General features: G+C 48.9%; 1 protein-coding gene across 1 annotated transcript in view; it reads right to left on the reverse strand.

Moving 5' to 3' along the window:
• Positions 1–14,678: 14,678 nt before the first annotated feature.
• Positions 14,679–21,127, reverse strand: part of LOC148439478 (arf-GAP with GTPase, ANK repeat and PH domain-containing protein 3-like) — a gene marked incomplete at its 5' end in the record, with an annotated part of 50,037 nt that continues 43,588 nt past the window's right edge. Inside the window, one exon of the mRNA XM_088464699.1 lies at positions 14,679–21,070. Coding sequence (XP_088320825.1) covers positions 20,927–21,070 — 144 coding nt within the window. The remainder of the gene's footprint in view (positions 21,071–21,127) is intronic.

Here is a 21,127-nt window from a genome sequence, read left to right on the forward strand (position 1 = left end):
TAGGTGCAGGAAATCCATCATCATTAGTATCAGCACTAGTACCAGCCCCATACTAGGTGCAGGAGATCCATCATCAATAGTATCAGCACTAGTACCAGCCCCATGCTAGGTGCAGGAGATCCGTCATCATTAGTATCAGCACTAGTACCAGCCCCATGCTAGGTGCAGGAGATCCATCACCATTAGTATCAGCACTAGTACCAGCCCCATGACAGATGCAGGAGATCCATCATCATTAGTATTAGCACTAGTACCAGCCCCATGCTAGGTGCAGGAGATCCATCATCATTAGTATCAGCACTAGAACCAGCCCCATACTAGGTGCAGGAGATCCATCATTAGTATCAGCACTAGTACCAGCCCCATGCTAGGTGCAGGAGATCCATCATCAATAGTATCAGCACTAATACCAGCCCCATGCTACGTGCAGGAGATCCATCATCATTAGTATCTGCACTAATACCAGCCACATGCTACGTGCAGGAGATCCATCTTCATTACTATCAGCACTAGTACCAGCCCCATGCTAGGTGCAGGAGATCCATCATCATTAGTATCAGCACTAGAACCAGCCCCATGCTAGGTGCAGGAGATCCATCATTAGTATCAGCACTAGTACCAGCCCCATGCTAAGTGCAGGAGATCCATCATCATAAGTATCAGCACTAGTACCAGCCCCATGCTAAGTGCAGGAGATCCATCATCATTAGTATCAGCACTAGTACCAGCCCCATACTAGGTGCAGGAGATCCATCATCATTAGTATCAGCACTAGTACCAGCCCCATGCTAGGTGCAGGAGATCCATCATCATTAGTATCAGCACTAGTAGCAGCCCCATGACAGATGCAGGAGATCCATCATCATTAGTATCAGCAATAGTACCAGCCCCATGACAGATGCAGGAGATCCATCATCATTGTATTAGCACTAGTACCAGCCCCATGCTAGGTGCAGGAGATCCATCATCATTAGTATCAGCACTAGAACCAGCCCCATACTAGGTGCAGGAGATCCATCATTAGTATCAGCACTAGTACCAGCCCCATGCTAGGTGCAGGAGATCCATCATCAATAGTATCAGCACTAATACCAGCCCCATGCTACGTGCAGGAGATCCATCATCATTAGTATCTGCACTAATACCAGCCCCATGCTACGTGCAGGAGATCCATCTTCATTACTATCAGCACTAGTACCAGCCCCATACTAGGTGCAGGATATCCATCATCATTAGTATCTGCACTAGTACCAGCCACATGCTAGGTGCAGGAGATCCATCATCATTAGTATCAGCACTAGTACCAGCCCCATGCTAGGTGCAGGAGATCCATCATCATTAGTATCAGCACTAGAACCAGCCTCATACTAGGTGCAGGAGATCCGTCATCATTAGTATCAGCACTAGTACCAGCCCCATACTAGGTGCAGGAGATCCATCATCAATAGTATCAGCACTAGTACCAGCCCCATACTAGGTGCTGGAAATCCATCATCATTAGTATCAGCACTAGTACCAGCCCCATACTAGGTGCAGGAGATCCATCATCAATAGTATCAGCACTAGTACCAGCCCCATACTAGGTGCAGGAGATCCATCAGCACTAGTACCAGCCCCATGCTAGGTGCAGGAGATCCGTCATCATTAGTATCAGCACTAGTACCAGCCCCATGCTAGGTGCAGGAGATCCATCATCATTAGTATCAGCACTAGTACCAGCCCCATGACAGATGCAGGAGATCCATCATCATTAGTATCAGCACTAGTACCAGCCCCATGCTAGGTGCAGGAGATCCATCATCAATAGTGTCAGCACTAGTACCAGCCCCATGCTAGGTGCAGGAGATCCATCATCAATAGTATCAGCACTAGTACCAGCCCCATGCTAGGTGCAGGAGATCTATCATCATTAGTATCAGCACTAGAACCAGCCCCATGCTAGGTGCAGGAGATCCGTCATCATTAGTATCAGCACTAGTACCAGCCCCATACTAGGTGCAGGAGATCCATCATCAATAGTATCAGCACTAATACCAGCCCCATGCTACGTGCAGGAGATCCATCATCATTAGTATCTGCACTAATACCAGTCACATGCTACGTGCAGGAGATCCATTTTCATTACTATCAGCACTAGTACCAGCCCCATACTAGGTGCAGGATATCCATCATCATTAGTATCTGCACTAGTACCAGCCCCATACTAGGTGCAGGAGATCCATCATCAATAGTATCAGCACTAGTACCAGCCCCATACTAGGTGCAGGAGATCCATCATCAATAGTATCAGCACTAGTACCAGCCCCATGCTAGGTGCAGGAGATCTATCATCATTAGTATCAGCACTAGAACCAGCTCCATGCTAGGTGCAGGAGATCCATCATTAGTATCAGCACTAGTACCAGCCCCATGCTAAGTGCAGGAGATCCATCATCATTAGTATCAGCACTAGTACCAGCCCCATGCTAGGTGCAGGAGATCCATCATCATTAGTATCAGCACTAGTACCAGCCCCATGACAGATGCAGGAGATCCATCATCATTAGTATCAGCAATAGTACCAGCCCCATGACAGACGCAGGAGATCCATCATCATTAGTATTAGCACTAGTACCAGCCCCATGCTAGGTGCAGGAGATCCATCATCATTAGTATCAGCACTAGAACCAGCCCCATACTAGGTGCAGGAGATCCATCATTAGTATCAGCACTAGTACCAGCCCCATGCTAGGTGCAGGAGATCCATCATCAATAGTATCACCACTAATACCAGCCCCATGCTACGTGCAGGAGATCCATCATCATTAGTATCTGCACTAATACCAGCCACATGCTACGTGCAGGAGATCCATCTTCATTACTATCAGCACTAGTACCAGCCCCATACTAGGTGCAGGAGATCCATCATCATTAGCATCTGCACTAGTACCAGCCCCATGCTAGGTGCAGGAGATCCATCATCATTAGTATAAGCACTAGTACCAGCCACATGCTAGGTGCAGGAGATCCATCATCATTAGTATCAGCACTAGTACCAGCCCCATACTAGGTGCAGGAGATCCATCATCATTAGTATCTGCACTAGTACCAGCCACATGCTAGGTGCAGGAGATCCATCATCATTAGTATCAGCACTAGTACCAGCCCCATGCTAGGTGCAGTAGATCCATCATCATTAGTATCAGCACTAGTACCAGCCCCATGCTACGTGTAGGAGATCCGTCAATAGTATCAGCACTAGTACCAGCCCCATGCTACGTGCAGGAGATCCATCATCATTACTATCAGCGCTAGTACCAGCCCCATACTAGGTGCAGGAGATCCATCATCATTAGTATCTGCACTAGTACCAGCCCCATACTAGGTGCAGGAGATCCATCATCATTAGTATCAGCACTAGTACCAGCCCCATGCTAGGTGCAGGAGATCCATCATCATTAGTATCAGCACTAGTACCAGCCCCATGACAGATGCAGGAGATCCATCATCATTAGTATTAGCACTAGTACCAGCCCCATGCTAGGTGCAGGAGATCCATCATCATTAGTATCAGCACTAGAACCAGCCCCATACTAGGTGCAGGAGATCCATCATTAGTATCAGCACTAGTACCAGCCCCATGCTAGGTGCAGGAGATCCATCATCAATAGTATCAGCACTAATACCAGCCCCATGCTACGTGCAGGAGATCCATCATTATAAGTATCTGCACTAATACCAGCCACATGCTACGTGCAGGAGATCCATCTTCATTACTATCAGCACTAGTACCAGCCCCATACTAGGTGCAGGATATCCATCATCATTAGTATCTGCACTAGTACCAGCCACATGCTAGGTGCAGGAGATCCATCATCATTAGTATCAGCACTAGTACCAGCCCCATGCTAGGTGCAGGAGATCCATCATCAGTATCAGCACTAGAACCAGCCCCATACTAGGTGCAGGAGATCCGTCATCATTAGTATCAGCACTAGTACCAGCCCCATACTAGGTGCAGGAGATCCATCATCAATAGTATCAGCACTAGTACCAGCCCCATACTAGGTGCAGGAAATCCATCATCATTAGTATCAGCACTAGTACCAGCCCCATACTAGGTGCAGGAGATCCATCATCAATAGTATCAGCACTAGTACCAGCCCCATACTAGGTGCAGGAGATCCATCATCAATAGTATCAGCACTAGTACCAGCCCCATGCTAGGTGCAGGAGATCCGTCATCATTAGTATCAGCACTAGTACCAGCCCCATGCTAGGTGCAGGAGATACATCATCATTAGTATCAGCACTAGTACCAGCCCCATGACAGATGCAGGAGATCCATCATCATTAGTATTAGCACTAGTACCAGCCCCATGCTAGGTGCAGGAGATCCATCATCATTTGTATCAGCACTAGAACCAGCCCCATACTAGGTGCAGGAGATCCATCATTAGTATCAGCACTAGTACCAGCCCCATGCTAGGTGCAGGAGATCCATCATCAATAGTATCAGCACTAATACCAGCCCCATGCTACGTGCAGGAGATCCATCATCATTAGTATCTGCACTAATACCAGCCACATGCTACGTGCAGGAGATCCATCTTCATTACTATCAGCACTAGTACCAGCCCCATACTAGGTGCAGGATATCCATCATTAGTATCTGCACTAGTACCAGCCACATGCTAGGTGCAGGAGATCCATCATCATTAGTATCAGCACTAGTACCAGCCCCATGCTAGGTGCAGGAGATCCATCATCATTAGTATCAGCACTAGTACCAGCCCCATGCTAGGTGCAGGAGATCCATCATCATTAGTATCAGCACTAGAACCAGCCCCATACTAGGTGCAGGAGATCAGTCATCATTAGTATCAGCACTAGTACCAGCCCCATACTAGGTGCAGGAGATCCATCATCAATAGTATCAGCACTAGTACCAGCCCCATACTAGGTGCAGGAAATCCATCATCATTAGTATCAGCACTAGTACCAGCCCCATACTAGGTGCAGGAGATCCATCATCAATAGTATCAGCACTAGTACCAGCCCCATACTAGGTGCAGGATATCCATCATCAATAGTATCAGCACTAGTACCAGCCCCATGCTAGGTGCAGGAGATCTATCATCATTAGTATCAGCACTAGAACCAGCCCCATGCTAGGTGCAGGAGATCCATCATTAGTATCAGCACTAGTACCAGCCCCAGGCTAAGTGCAGGAGATCCATCATCATTAGTATCAGCACTAGTACCAGCCCCATGCTAAGTGCAGGAGATCCATCATCATTAGTATCAGCACTAGTACCAGCCCCATACTAGGTGCAGGAGATCCATCATCATTAGTATCAGCACTAGTACCAGCCCCATGCTAGGTGCAGGAGATCCATCATCATTAGTATCAGCACTAGTACCAGCCCCATGACAGATGCAGGAGATCCATCATCATTAGTATCAGCAATAGTACCAGCCCCATGACAGATGCAGGAGATCCATCATCATTGTATTAGCACTAGTACCAGCCCCATGCTAGGTGCAGGAGATCCATCATCATTAGTATCAGCACTAGAACCAGCCCCATACTAGGTGCAGGAGATCCATTATTAGTATCAGCACTAGTACCAGCCCCATGCTAGGTGCAGGAGATCCATCATCAATAGTATCAGCACTAATACCAGCCCCATGCTACGTGCAGGAGATCCATCATCATTAGTATCTGCACTAATACCAGCCCCATGCTACGTGCAGGAGATCCATCTTCATTACTATCAGCACTAGTACCAGCCCCATACTAGGTGCAGGATATCCATCATCATTAGTATCTGCACTAGTACCAGCCACATGCTAGGTGCAGGAGATCCATCATCATTAGTATCAGCACTAGTACCAGCCCCATGCTAGGTGCAGGAGATCCATCATCATTAGTATCAGCACTAGAACCAGTCTCATATTAGGTGCAGGAGATCCGTCATCATTAGTATCAGCACTAGTACCAGCCCCATACTAGGTGCAGGAGATCCATCATCAATAGTATCAGCACTAGTACCAGCCCCATACTAGGTGCTGGAAATCCATCATCATTAGTATCAGCACTAGTACCAGCCCCATACTAGGTGCAGGAGATCCATCATCAATAGTATCAGCACTAGTACCAGCCCCATACTAGGTGCAGGAGATCCATCAGCACTAGTACCAGCCCCATGCTAGGTGCAGGAGATCAGTCATCATTAGTATCAGCACTAGTACCAGCCCCATGCTAGGTGCAGGAGATCCATCATCATTAGTATCAGCACTAGTACCAGCCCCATGACAGATGCAGGAGATCCATCATCATTAGTATCAGCACTAGTACCAGCCCCATGCTAGGTGCAGGAGATCCATCATCATTAGTATCAGCACTAGTACCAGCCCCATGCTAGGTGCAGGAGATCAATCATCATTAGTATCAGCACTAGAACCAGCCCCATACTAGGTGCAGGAGATACATCATCATTAGTATCAGCACTAGTACCAGCCCCATACTAGGTGCAGGAGATCCATCATCAATAGTATCAGCACTAGTACCAGCCCCATACTAGGTGCAGGAAATCCATCATCATTAGTATCAGCACTAGTACCAGCCCCATACTAGGTGCAGGAGATCCATCATCAATAGTGTCAGCACTAGTACCAGCCCCATGCTAGGTGCAGGAGATCCATCATCAATAGTATCAGCACTAGTACCAGCCCCATGCTAGGTGCAGGAGATCCATCATCATTAGTATCTGCACTAATACCAGTCACATGCTACGTGCAGGAGATCCATTTTCATTACTATCAGCACTAGTACCAGCCCCATACTAGGTGTAGGATATCCATCATCATTAGTATCTGCACTAGTACCAGCCCCATACTAGGTGCAGGAGATCCATCATCAATAGTATCAGCACTAGTACCAGCCCCATACTAGGTGCAGGAGATCCATCATCAATAGTATCAGCACTAGTACCAGCCCCATGCTAGGTGCAGGAGATCTATCATCATTAGTATCAGCACTAGAACCAGCTCCATGCTAGGTGCAGGAGATCCATCATTAGTATCAGCACTAGTACCAGCCCCATGCTAAGTGCAGGAGATCCATCATCATTAGTATCAGCACTAGTACCAGCCCCATGACAGATGCAGGAGATCCATCATCATTAGTATCAGCAATAGTACCAGCCCCATGACAGACGCAGGAGATCCATCATCATTAGTATTAGCACTAGTACCAGCCCCATGCTAGGTGCAGGAGATCCATCATCATTAGTATCAGCACTAGAACCAGCCCCATACTAGGTGCAGGAGATCCATCATTAGTATCAGCACTAGTACCAGCCCCATGCTAGGTGCAGGAGATCCATCATCAATAGTATCAGCACTAATACCAGCTCCATGCTAGGTGCAGGAGATCCATCATCATTAGTATCAGCACTAGTACCAGCCCCATGCTAGGTGCAGGAGATCCATCATCATTAGTATCAGCACTAGTACCAGCCCCATGACAGATGCAGGAGATCCATCATCATTAGTATCAGCAATAGTACCAGCCCCATGACAGACGCAGGAGATCCATCATCATTAGTATTAGCACTAGTACCAGCCCCATGCTAGGTGCAGGAGATCCATCATCATTAGTATCAGCACTAGAACCAGCCCCATACTAGGTGCAGGAGATCCATCATTAGTATCAGCACTAGTACCAGCCCCATGCTAGGTGCAGGAGATCCATCATCAATAGTATCAGCACTAATACCAGCCCCATGCTACGTGCAGGAGATCCATCATCATTAGTATCTGCACTAATACCAGCCACATGCTACGTGCAGGAGATCCATCTTCATTACTATCAGCACTAGTACCAGCCCCATACTAGGTGCAGGAGATCCATCATCATTAGCATCTGCACTAGTACCAGCCCCATGCTAGGTGCAGGAGATCCATCATCATTAGTATAAGCACTAGTACCAGCCACATGCTAGGTGCAGGAGATCCATCATCATTAGTATCAGCACTAGTACCAGCCCCATACTAGGTGCAGGAGATCCATCATCATTAGTATCTGCACTAGTACCAGCCACATGCTAGGTGCAGGAGATCCATCATCATTAGTATCAGCACTAGTACCAGCCCCATGCTAGGTGCAGTAGATCCATCATCATTAGTATCAGCACTAGTACCAGCCCCATGCTACGTGTAGGAGATCCGTCATCAATAGTATCAGCACTAGTACCAGCCCCATGCTACGTGCAGGAGATCCATCATCATTAGTATCAGATCAGCGCTAGTATCAGCCCCATGCTACGTGCAGGAGATCCATCATCATTAGTCTCAGCACTAGTACCAGTCCCATGACAGATGCAGGAGATCCATCATCATTACTATCAGTGCTAGTAGCAGCCCCATACTAGGTGCAGGAGATCCATCATCATTACTATCAGCGCTAGTACCAGCCCCATACTAGGTGCAGGAGATACATCATTAGTATCAGCAATAGTACCAGCCCCATGCTGGGTGCAGGAGATCCGTCATCATTAGTATCAGCACTAGTACCAGCCCCATGCTACGTGCAGGAGATCCATCATCATTAGTATCAGCGCTAGTATCAGCCCCATGCTAGGTGCAGGAGATCCATCATCATTACTATCAGCAGTAGTACCAGCCCCATACTAGGTGCAGGAGATACATCATCATTAGTAACAGCACTAGTACCAGCCCCAAGCTGGGTGCAGGAGATCCATCATCATTAGTATCAGCACTAGTACCAGCCCCATGCTAGGTACAGGAGATCCATCATCATCAGCAGCACTAGTACCAGCCCCATGCTAGGTGCAGGAGATCAGTCATTAGTATCAGCACTAGTACCAGCCCCATGCTGGGTGCAGGAAATCCATCATCATTAGTATCAGCACTAGTACCAGCCCCATGCTAGGTGCAGGAGATACATCATCAGCAGTATCAACACTACCAGCCCCATGCTGAGTGCAGGAGATCAGTCATCATTAGTCTCCGCACTAGTATCAGCCCCATGCTACGTGCAGGAGATCCGTCATCATTAGTATCAGCGCTAGTACCAGCCCCATGCTAGGTGCAGGAGATCTATCATCATTAATATCAGCACTAGAACCAGCCCCATACTAGGTGCAGGAGATCCATCATTAGTTATCAGCACCAGTACCAGCCCCATGCTAAGTGCAGGAGATCCATCATCATTAATATCAGCACTAGTACCAGCCCCATGCTAGGTGCAGGAGATCCATCATCAGCAGTATCAACACTACCAGCCCCATGCTGAGTGCAGGAGATCAGTCATCATTAGTCTCCGCACTAGTATCAGCCCCATGCTACGTGCAGGAGATCCGTCATTAGTATCAGCGCTAGTACCAGCCCCATGCTAGGTGCAGGAGATCTATCATCATTAGTATCAGCACTAGAACCAGCCCCATACTAGGTGCAGGAGATCCATCATTAGTTATCAGCACCAGTACCAGCCCCATGCTAAGTGCAGGAGATCCATCATCATTAGTATCAGCACTAGTACCAGCCCCATGACAGATGCAGGAGATCCATCATCATTAGTATCAGCAATAGTACCAGCCCCATGACAGACGCAGGAGATCCATCATCATTAGTATTAGCACTAGTACCAGCCCCATGCTAGGTGCAGGAGATCCATCATCATTAGTATCAGCACTAGAACCAGCCCCATACTAGGTGCAGGAGATCCATCATTAGTATCAGCACTAGTACCAGCCCCATGCTAGGTGCAGGAGATCCATCATCAATAGTATCAGCACTAATACCAGCCCCATGCTACGTGCAGGAGATCCATCATCATTAGTATCTGCACTAATACCAGCCACATGCTACGTGCAGGAGATCCATCTTCATTACTATCAGCACTAGTACCAGCCCCATACTAGGTGCAGGAGATCCATCATCATTAGCATCTGCACTAGTACCAGCCCCATGCTAGGTGCAGGAGATCCATCATCATTAGTATAAGCACTAGTACCAGCCACATGCTAGGTGCAGGAGATCCATCATCATTAGTATCAGCACTAGTACCAGCCCCATACTAGGTGCAGGAGATCCATCATCATTAGTATCTGCACTAGTACCAGCCACATGCTAGGTGCAGGAGATCCATCATCATTAGTATCAGCACTAGTACCAGCCCCATGCTAGGTGCAGTAGATCCATCATCATTAGTATCAGCACTAGTACCAGCCCCATGCTACGTGTAGGAGATCAGTCATCAATAGTATCAGCACTAGTACCAGCCCCATGCTACGTGCAGGAGATCCATCATCATTACTATCAGCGCTAGTACCAGCCCCATACTAGGTGCAGGAGATCCATCATCATTAGTATCTGCACTAGTACCAGCCCCATGACAGATGCAGGAGATCCATCATCATTAGTATCAGATCAGCGCTAGTATCAGCCCCATGCTACGTGCAGGAGATCCATCATCATTAGTCTCAGCACTAGTACCAGTCCCATGACAGATGCAGGAGATCCATCATCATTACTATCAGTGCTAGTAGCAGCCCCATACTAGGTGCAGGAGATCCATCATCATTACTATCAGCGCTAGTACCAGCCCCATACTAGCTGCAGGAGATACATCATTAGTATCAGCAATAGTACCAGCCCCATGCTGGGTGCAGGAGATCCGTCATCATTAGTATCAGCACTAGTACCAGCCCCATGCTACGTGCAGGAGATCCATCATCATTAGTATCAGCGCTAGTATCAGCCCCATGCTAGGTGCAGGAGATCCATCATCATTACTATCAGCAGTAGTACCAGCCCCATACTAGGTGCAGGAGATACATCATCATTAGTAACAGCACTAGTACCAGCCCCAAGCTGGGTGCAGGAGATCCATCATCATTAGTATCAGCACTAGTACCAGCCCCATGCTAGGTACAGGAGATCCATCATCAGCAGCAGCACTAGTACCAGCCCCATGCTAGGTGCAGGAGATCAGTCATTAGTATCAGCACTAGTACCAGCCCCATGCTGGGTGCAGGAAATCCATCATCATTAGTATCAGCACTAGTACCAGCCCCATGCTAGGTGCAGGAGATCCATCATCAGCAGTATCAACACTACCAGCCCCATGCTGAGTGCAGGAGATCAGTCATCATTAGTCTCCGCACTAGTATCAGCCCCATGCTACATGCAGGAGATCCGTCATCATTAGTATCAGCGCTAGTACCAGCCCCATGCTAGGTGCAGGAGATCTATCATCATTAGTATCAGCACTAGAACCAGCCCCATACTAGGTGCAGGAGATCCATCATTAGTTATCAGCACCAATACCAGCCCCATGCTAAGTGCAGGAGATCCATCATCATTAATATCAGCACTAGTACCAGCCCCATGCTAGGTGCAGGAGATCCATCATCAGCAGTATCAACACTACCAGCCCCATGCTGAGTGCAGGAGATCAGTCATCATTAGTCTCCGCACTAGTATCAGCCCCATGCTACGTGCAGGAGATCCGTCATCATTAGTATCAGCGCTAGTACCAGCCCCATGCTAGGTGCAGGAGATCTATCATCATTAGTATCAGCACTAGAACCAGCCCCATACTAGGTGCAGGAGATCCATCATTAGTTATCAGCACCAGTACCAGCCCCATGCTAAGTGCAGGAGATCCATCATCATTAATATCAGCACTAGTACCAGCCCCATGCTAAGTGCAGGAGATCCATCATCATTAGTATCTGGACTAGTACCAGCCTCATGCTAGGTGCAGGAGATCCATCATCATTAGTATCTGGACTAGTACCAGCCTCATGCTACTGTAGGTGCCTGAGATCCGTCGTTAGTATCATTAGTATATATACACATACACACAGTTGAGCCATAACATTATATCCACCTGCCTAATATTGTGTAGATCCCCCTCGTGCCGCAAAAATAGCTCTGACCCGTGGAGGCACAGAATGTACAAGACCTCTGAAGGTGTAATGTGCTATGTGGCACCAAGACGTTGGCAGCAGATCCTCTAAATCCTTTAAAGTGCGAGGTGGGGTCTCAATAGCTGGGACTTGTTTTCCACCACATCCCACAGATGCTCCATTGGACTGAGATCTGGGGAATCTGGAGGCCAAGTCACCATCACTGAGCTCCTTGTCATGTTCCTGAGCTATCTCTGCAGTGTGGCAGGGCACATTATTCTGCATGAAGGGGGGAACTTGGTCTGCAACAATGTTTAGGTAGGTGGCATGTGTCAAAGCAACATCCACATGAAGGGCAGGACCTAAGGTTTCCCAGCAGGACATTGCCCAGAGCATCACACTGCCTTCTTCCCATAGTGCATTCTGGTGCCATCTCTTTCCCAGGTAAATGACGCACACGTCCACATGATGATCAGACCAGGCCACCGTCTTCCATTGCTCCATGGTCCAGTTCTGATGCTCACGTGCTCATTGTAGGCGCTATCGGCAATGAACAGGGGTCAGCAGGGCTTTGTAGCCACAGACCAGTTAGTGTGTGTTCTGGAACCTTTCCATCATAGCCAGCATTAACTATTCCTGCAATTTGTGCTACAGTAGCTGCTCTATGGGATCAGAGCAGACGGGCGAGCCACCTCACCCCACGTGCAGCACTTTCCGAAAGATAATCAATGTTCTTCACTTGACCCATCAGTGGTTTCAATGTTATGGTTGATATATATATGTCCTGTAAATGAATGAGGTAAGCAGTAATGTCATACTCCAGCATGAATAGCAGTAAACCCCCTGGCAGGAAGGATCCAGGCACAGGCTGGAGAGGAGCTTTGGCTGCTTGCAGGGACGTGTATGGTGGCTGGGGGGAGGATGCACTCATCTGGCTGCGTAATGAGCCCCATCGCTCTGCTGTTACCACTTGTCATAGCTGAAGGTGCTAATGTATTTTATGCTACTTGTAATCAAGGCAATCTGTCTGTAGGGTGATTAAACCGCCCCCCAGGGGTTTCCCAGCGGCTGCTTCCTCTCTCTACTACTGCACTGAAACAACAGGGAGGGGTACTTCAACCACAACACAGACTGCGATGTAATAACGTGTAACGTCTTGTGACTAACGGGCCTATAATTATTATCTGTGGGATATCTCCCCGATTACACCTGTTTTTGGCAAGTACCCGAGGACCGTAGATATCTGCTGCAGTCTCTCATTTTTGCTCACAAAAGCAGTCCCCATAGGTATAGTAGAATTGACCAAGCGTCCGTGGCTTGGCATCAGGAGTGGTCACCATCTGAGGATGACATTAGCCTATGGACACCCTGGTCCTGAAGATGTGATACCTTCACACCACAGGGACGGGATCTGAACCATATGAGCGACTAATAATTTCTTATTCCCACGAACAGCATTAATAAGAAACTATAATTATCTGGTCTAAGACCCGATAATAAATATTTCCTAATGCTGAGAACTGAGGGGGACACAGGAACTAAGGGACTGGGACATGGGGGAGGGTAAACCTGAATGACTGGGACATGGGAGAATAGACTTAAGGGACTAGGACATGGGGGGAGGGCAGGACTAAGGGACTGGGGGAAAGACAGGACTAAGGGACTGGGAGATGGGGGAGGACAGAACTAAGGGACTGGGAGATGGGGGAAAGACAGGACTAAGGGACTGGGACACGGGGGAAAGACAGGACTAAGGGACTGGGACACGGGGGAAAGACAGGACTAAGGGACTGGGACACGGGGGAAAGACAGGACTAAGGGACTGGGACACGGGGGAAAGACAGGACTAAGGGACTGGGACACGGGGGAAAGACAGGACTAAGGGACTGGGACACGGGGGAAAGACAGGACTAAGGGACTGGGACACGGGGGAAAGACAGGACTAAGGGACTGGGACACGGGGGAAAGACAGGACTAAGGGACTGGGACACGGGGGAAAGACAGGACTAAGGGACTGGGACACGGGGGAAAGACAGGACTAAGGGACTGGGACACGGGGGAAAGACAGGACTAAGGGACTGGGACACGGGGGAAAGACAGGACTAAGGGACTGGGACACGGGGGAAAGACAGGACTAAGGGACTGGGACACGGGGGAAAGACAGGACTAAGGGACTGGGACACGGGGGAAAGACAGGACTAAGGGACTGGGACACGGGGGAAAGACAGGACTAAGGGACTGGGACACGGGGGAAAGACAGGACTAAGGGACTGGGACACGGGGGAAAGACAGGACTAAGGGACTGGGACACGGGGGAAAGACAGGACTAAGGGACTGGGACACGGGGGAAAGACAGGACTAAGGGACTGGGACACGGGGGAAAGACAGGACTAAGGGACTGGGACACGGGGGAAAGACAGGACTAAGGGACTGGGACACGGGGGAAAGACAGGACTAAGGGACTGGGACACGGGGGAAAGACAGGACAAAGGGACTGGGACACGGGGGAAAGACAGGACTAAGGGACTGGGACACGGGGGAAAGACAGGACTAAGGGACTGGGACACGGGGGAAAGACAGGACTAAGGGACTGGGACACGGGGGAAAGACAGGACTAAGGGACTGGGACATGGGGGGAGGACAGGACTAAGGGACTGGGACATGGAGGGAGGACAGAACTAAATGACTGGGACACAGTAACAGGTACTCCAATAATCAGCACCAAACCATTAGACAAGATTATTTTTTATTTCACAGCACATACACAAGACAGCACGCTGTGTGTACACAGCAATATAAATATACTATACAAAGTATACACGGACAGCAGACGCTCCCCTGCATGTGAATTGTCCTTTTCATGCGTCATATTGGGCTGAGAGCTATAAGATCGAACCGACACTACAGCAACCAATCAGCGAAGCCTTTACCAAGTACAATGTGCCTAATGTAATGCAAAACAAATATGTGTGTAACAGGTTCCGTACCCGGAGCGAACGAAAGATTTATGTTACACTGTAACATCTGCAACGTACCTCAGTGAGATTACTGACAGGAATATATGTCTCACCACGATCCCAACTTTCTTTCAATATCTTCAGTTTTAAGAAGCTTCAGTCCTACCTGTGGATGTCATCAGTACATCTGCAGTACATGATATGACGTTATGTGTACTGGGGTCTTAAACTGAGCACAGTTAGCAGTTCCCCCAATGAGCCAATCATGATGATCACACCATCGGCCAGGCCGGACCTGTCCTTACTGCCTTCCCTCATCCCAGCTCCTCTCTCCAGCTCACAGCATCTAACCCCAGCTACATCCCCAATGAGCCAGTCATGACGATGAGACCATCGGCCAGGCCGGACCTGTCCTTACTGCCTTCCCTCATCCCGGCTCCTCTCTCCAGCTCACAGCATCTAACCCCAGCTACATCCCCAATGAGCCAGTCATGACGATGAGACCATCGGCCAGGCCGGACCTGTCCTTACTGCCTTCCCTCATCCCGGCTCCTCTCTCCAGCTCACAGCATCTAACCCCAGCTACATCCCCAATGAGCCAGTCATGACGATGAGACCATCGGCCAGGCCGGACCTGTCCTTACTGCCTTCCCTCATCCCGGCTCCTCTCTCCAGCTCACAGCATCTAACCCCAGCTACATCCCCAATGAGCCAGTCATGACGATGAGACCATCGGCCAGGCCGGACCTGTCCTTACTGCCTTCCCTCATCCCGGCTCCTCTCTCCAGCTCACAGCATCTAACCCCAGCTACATCCCCAATGAGCCAGTCATGATGATGATCACACCATCGGCCAGGCCGGACCTGTCCTTACTGCCTTCCCTCATCCCGGCTCCTCTCTCCAGCTCACAGCATCTAACACCAGCTCCATCCCAAATGAGCCAATCATGATGATCACACCATCGGCCAGGCCGGACCTGTCCTTACTGCCTTCCCTCATCCCGGCTCCTCTCTCCAGCTCACAGCATCTAACCCCAGCTACATCCCCAATGAGCCAGTCATGATGATGATCACACCATCGGCCAGGCCGGACCTGTCCTTACTGCCTTCCCTCATCCCGGCTCCTCTCTCCAGCTCACAGCATCTAACACCAGCTCCATCCCAAATGAGCCAATCATGATGATCACACCATCGGCCAGGCCGGACCTGTCCTTACTGCCTTCCCTCATCCCGGCTCCTCTCTCCAGCTCACAGCATCTAACCCCAGCTACATCCCCAATGAGCCAGTCATGATGATGATCACACCATCGGCCAGGCCGGACCTGTCCTTACTGCCTTCCCTCATCCCAGCTCCTCTCTCCACCTCACAGCATCTAACACCAGCTCCATCCCAAATGAGCCAATCATGATGATCACACCATCGGCCAGGCCGGACCTGTCCTTACTGCCTTCCCTCATCCCGGCTCCTCTCTCCAGCTCACAGCATCTAACCCCAGCTACATCCCCAATGAGCCAGTCATGATGATGATCACACCATCGGCAAGGCCGGACCTGTCCTTACTGCCTTCCCTCATCCCAGCTCCACTCTCCAGCTCACAGTATCTAACCCCAGCTCCATCCCCAATGAGCCAGTCGTGATGATCACACCATCGGCCAGGCCGGACCTGTCCTTACTGCCTTCCCTCATCCCAGCTCCTCTCTCCAGCTCACAGCATCTAACCCCAGCTACATCCCCAATGAGCCAGTCATGACGATGAGACCATCGGCCAGGCCGGACCTGTCCTTACTGCCTTCCCTCATCCCGGCTCCTCTCTCCAGCTCACAGCATCTAACCCCAGCTACATCCCCAATGAGCCAGTCATGATGATGATCACACCATCGGCAAGGCCGGACCTGTCCTTACTGCCTTCCCTCATCCCAGCTCCACTCTCCAGCTCACAGTATCTAACCCCAGCTCCATCCCCAATGAGCCAGTCGTGATGATCACACCATCGGCCAGGCCGGACCTGTCCTTACTGCCTTCCCTCATCCCAGCTCCTCTCTCCAGCTCACAGCATCTAACCCCAGCTCCATCCCTAATGAGCCAGTCATGATGATGATCACACCATCGGCCAGGCCGAGCCTGTCCTTACTGCCTTCCCTCATTCCAGCTCCACTCTCCAGCTCACAGCATCTAACCCCAGCTACATCCCCAATGAGCCAGTCATGATGATCACACCATTGGCCAGGCCGGACCTGTCCTTACTGCCTTCCCCCATCCCAGCTCCTCTCTCCAGCTCACAGCATCTAACCCCAGCTCCATCCTCAATGAGCCAGTCATGATGATCACACCATCGGCCAGGCCGGACCTGTCCTTACTGCATGCAAAAAATACTTTTTTGCATGCAGGGTAAATACTGGCTGCTTTTGCATGTAGCCTACAAATGCTGGGAAGCTTTATTTTTACACTGCAACTTACATGACAGTTTGAACACAATCTACATCTCTCTGCACATTGTAAATGTGCCACATGCAGTGCAGCATGGTGTTACCCAGGGGTACACAGTTACTTGTTCTTTATAAACTCTATTCCGCAATCTGAATCAGGCTGATGACTGGCATACTGTAGCTCATCATCTAGTAAACGTTAGGGCTCCTGTATACATGGTACGGTTATCTCAGACTAGAATCTATTCCACAGTTTCAAGAAAAAGGAAACTCAACTACGGCATCAACTTTACATTTGGCAAATACTAAACAATATTGGGGTCCTTATAGCTCAGCAATTGTACATCCCACCTGACTGCTACCATTCTCTCAGCCCACCACATACCCAAATACTAACATTATCTCATAGCACCACATACACAAATACCAACATTATATCTGACCATCATATGCCCCCAATCTCACCATTCTCTTATACCATCATATGCCCCAATCTCACCATTCTCTTATACCATCATATGCCCCAATCTTACCATTCTCTCATACCATCATATGCCCCAATCTTACCATTATCTCATACCATCATATGCCCCAATCTCACCATTCTCTCATACCATCATATGCCCCAATCTTACCATCCTCTCATACCATCATATGCCCCCAATCTTACCATCCTCTCATACCATCCTATGCCCCAATCTCACCATTCTCTCATACCATCATATGCCCCAATCTTACCATTCTCTCATACCATCATATGCCCCAATCTCACCATCTCATACCATCATATGCCCCAATCTTACCATTCTCTCATACCATCCTATGCCCCAATCTCACCATTCTCTCATACCATCATATGCCCCAATCTCACCATTCTCTCATACCATCATATGCCCCAATCTTACCATTATCTCAGATCATATGCCCCAATCTTACTATTCTCTCATACCATCATATGCCCCCAATCTCACCATTCTCTCATACCATCATATGCCCCAATCTCACCATTATCTCATACCGTCATATGCCCCAATCTTACCATTCTCTCATACCATCATATGCCCCAATCTTACCATTCTCTCATACCATCATATGCCCCAATCTTACCATTCTCTCATACCATCATATGCCCCAATCTTACCATTCTCTCATACCATTATATGCCCCAATCTCACCATTCTCTCATACCATCATATGCCCCAATCTTACCATTCTCTCATACCATCCTATGCCCCAATCTCACCATTCTCTCATACCATCCTATGCCCCAATCTCACCATTCTCTCATACCATCCTAAGCCCCAATCTCACCATTCTCTCATACCATCATATACCCCAATCTTACCATTCTCTCATACCATCGTATGCCCCAATCTCACCATTCTCTCATACCATCCTATGCCCCAATCTCACCATTCTCTCATACCATGCCCCCAATCTTACGTCTATCCCAGACCATGGACGCTTTTGTGCTACAGACATCCCACAAGCAGCTGAGAGCAGCATCCAGGCCCTCAGACCCTGGTATAGGTCACTTTCTCCTGTAGAGCTCAGACGACGCCTCACCCAAACAGAGACCCAATAAGTATTAATGCTGCCATAACTAATAGGTCATAATCCCTTCCCAGTGCATGGAGCGAGACCTCCATCACATTCTGTCCTCACTGTCCTGCAGCTTAGACACAGTTCAGTAGCTGAAATCCCGGCCTCAGACACCAGCATCGGGAACGACCTGCAGCACCATATAACCATGTATACTAGTGTTATAGCTTTAGGCCGGTAAGAGTTTACTGCCGGACATAGCAACATCCTGCTGGTCCACCCCTCAGACAGGACTTATTGTACAGTAGCGCTATGCCTCATCAGATGCCTCTCTATACAGTCCCTCGCCAGCTAGCGTTTTACCCACCTGCCCGCTAAATTCCCGTGGCCCACAGACTCATCCACACGCCACACTGCGATACCTGCTCCTGGGTACAGCGGGTGAATACAGATTGTGAACACGGCACATTTATACCACAATTAGCTTAATGTTTATGAATAACTCAGCACACAATCTTATACATATATTACATATATACAAATACAGATACATATCTATAGTTACCTTGTAGAGATCATTATTCACATATCAGAGGAATGTACAGATTATGGAATATTAACACTCTGGACGGCACCAAGTAGCAGACTCCCCGATGCCACATATTAAGGAGTAACATGTACACACGTGATCTGCAGCCACCAACACACAAAGTACTAAATTCTGTGACCCCTCAATCAGTGTCCTCTGTGAGGCCAGGGGCTGCTCCGTACGTATCATACAGGGAATTATACACACATTGCTCCGTATTATACACACACTGCTCCGTATTACACACTGCTCCGTATTATACACACACCGCTCCGTATTATACACACACCGCTCCGTATTATACACACACCGCTCCGTATTATACACACACTGCTCCGTATTATACACACACTGCTCCGTATTATACACACACTGCTCCGTACGTATCATACAGGGAATTATACACACACTGCTCCGTATTATACACACACTGCTCCGTATTATACACACACTGCTCCGTATTATACACACACCGCTCCGTATTATACACACACTGCTCCGTATTATACACACACCGCTCCGTATTATACACACACTGCTCCGTATTATACACACACTGCTCCGTACGTATCATACAGGGAATTATACACACACTGCTCCGTATTATACACACACTGCTCCGTATTATACACACACTGCTCCGTATTATACACACACACCGCTCCGTATTATACACACACACCGCTCCGTATTATACTACACACACCGCTCCGTATTATACTACACACACCGCTCCGTATTATACTACACACACCGCTCCGTATTATACTATTATACACACACACCGCTCCGTATTATACACACACACCGCTCCGTGTTATACACACACACCGCTCCGTGTTATACACACACCGCTCCGTGTTATACACACACCGCTTCGTGTTATACACACACGGCTCCGTGTTATACACACACACCGCTCCGTGTTATACACACACCGCTCCGTATTATACACACACCGCTCCGTATTATACACACACACTGCTCCGTATTATACACACACCGCTCCGTATTATACACACACACTGCTCCGTATTATACACACACCGCTCCGTATTATACACACACACTGCTCCGTATTATACACACACCGCTCCGTATTATACACACACACCGCTCCGTATTATACACACACCGCTCCGTATTATACACACACCGCTCCGTATTATACACACACCGCTCCGTATTACACACACACCGCTCCGTATTATACACACACCGCTCCGTATTACACACACACCGCTCCGTATTACACACACACCGCTCCGTATTATACACACACCGCTCCGTATTATACACACACCGCTCCGTATGGCAGACAAATGCTGCAGGGTTCCAGGATTGAGCAGCGCTATAACGCACAGGGGAGGTATAATCCTGTATCCTGAGAAATCAAGGAGATAAAAATGGCTGCCAGCGCCAGGCCAGCGCTGATTGCTGGTCACTGAGGTGACAGGTGCAGGGATGCGCAGGTCACATGGTTCTCGGTATTCACAGAGCAGGCGTTGGGCTGCAGCTGTCGCTAGGGCAGCCATACAGGAGGAGAATATCTGCGCACTCTGTGCTTCCGGCTCTGCGAGCGTACGACAGCGGTGACAAACCCCGGGCATCGCAGCATTTCACATCCACACCATACTACAGAGAGGGAAGAGAAGTGTTAGACTGGGATATGTACAGCGCTACATTGCCCTG

This window comes from Taudactylus pleione, unplaced genomic scaffold, assembly GCF_031769625.1.
Source record: "Taudactylus pleione unplaced genomic scaffold, aTauple2 ptg001755l, whole genome shotgun sequence".
Taxonomy (NCBI): Eukaryota; Metazoa; Chordata; class Amphibia; order Anura; family Myobatrachidae; genus Taudactylus; species Taudactylus pleione.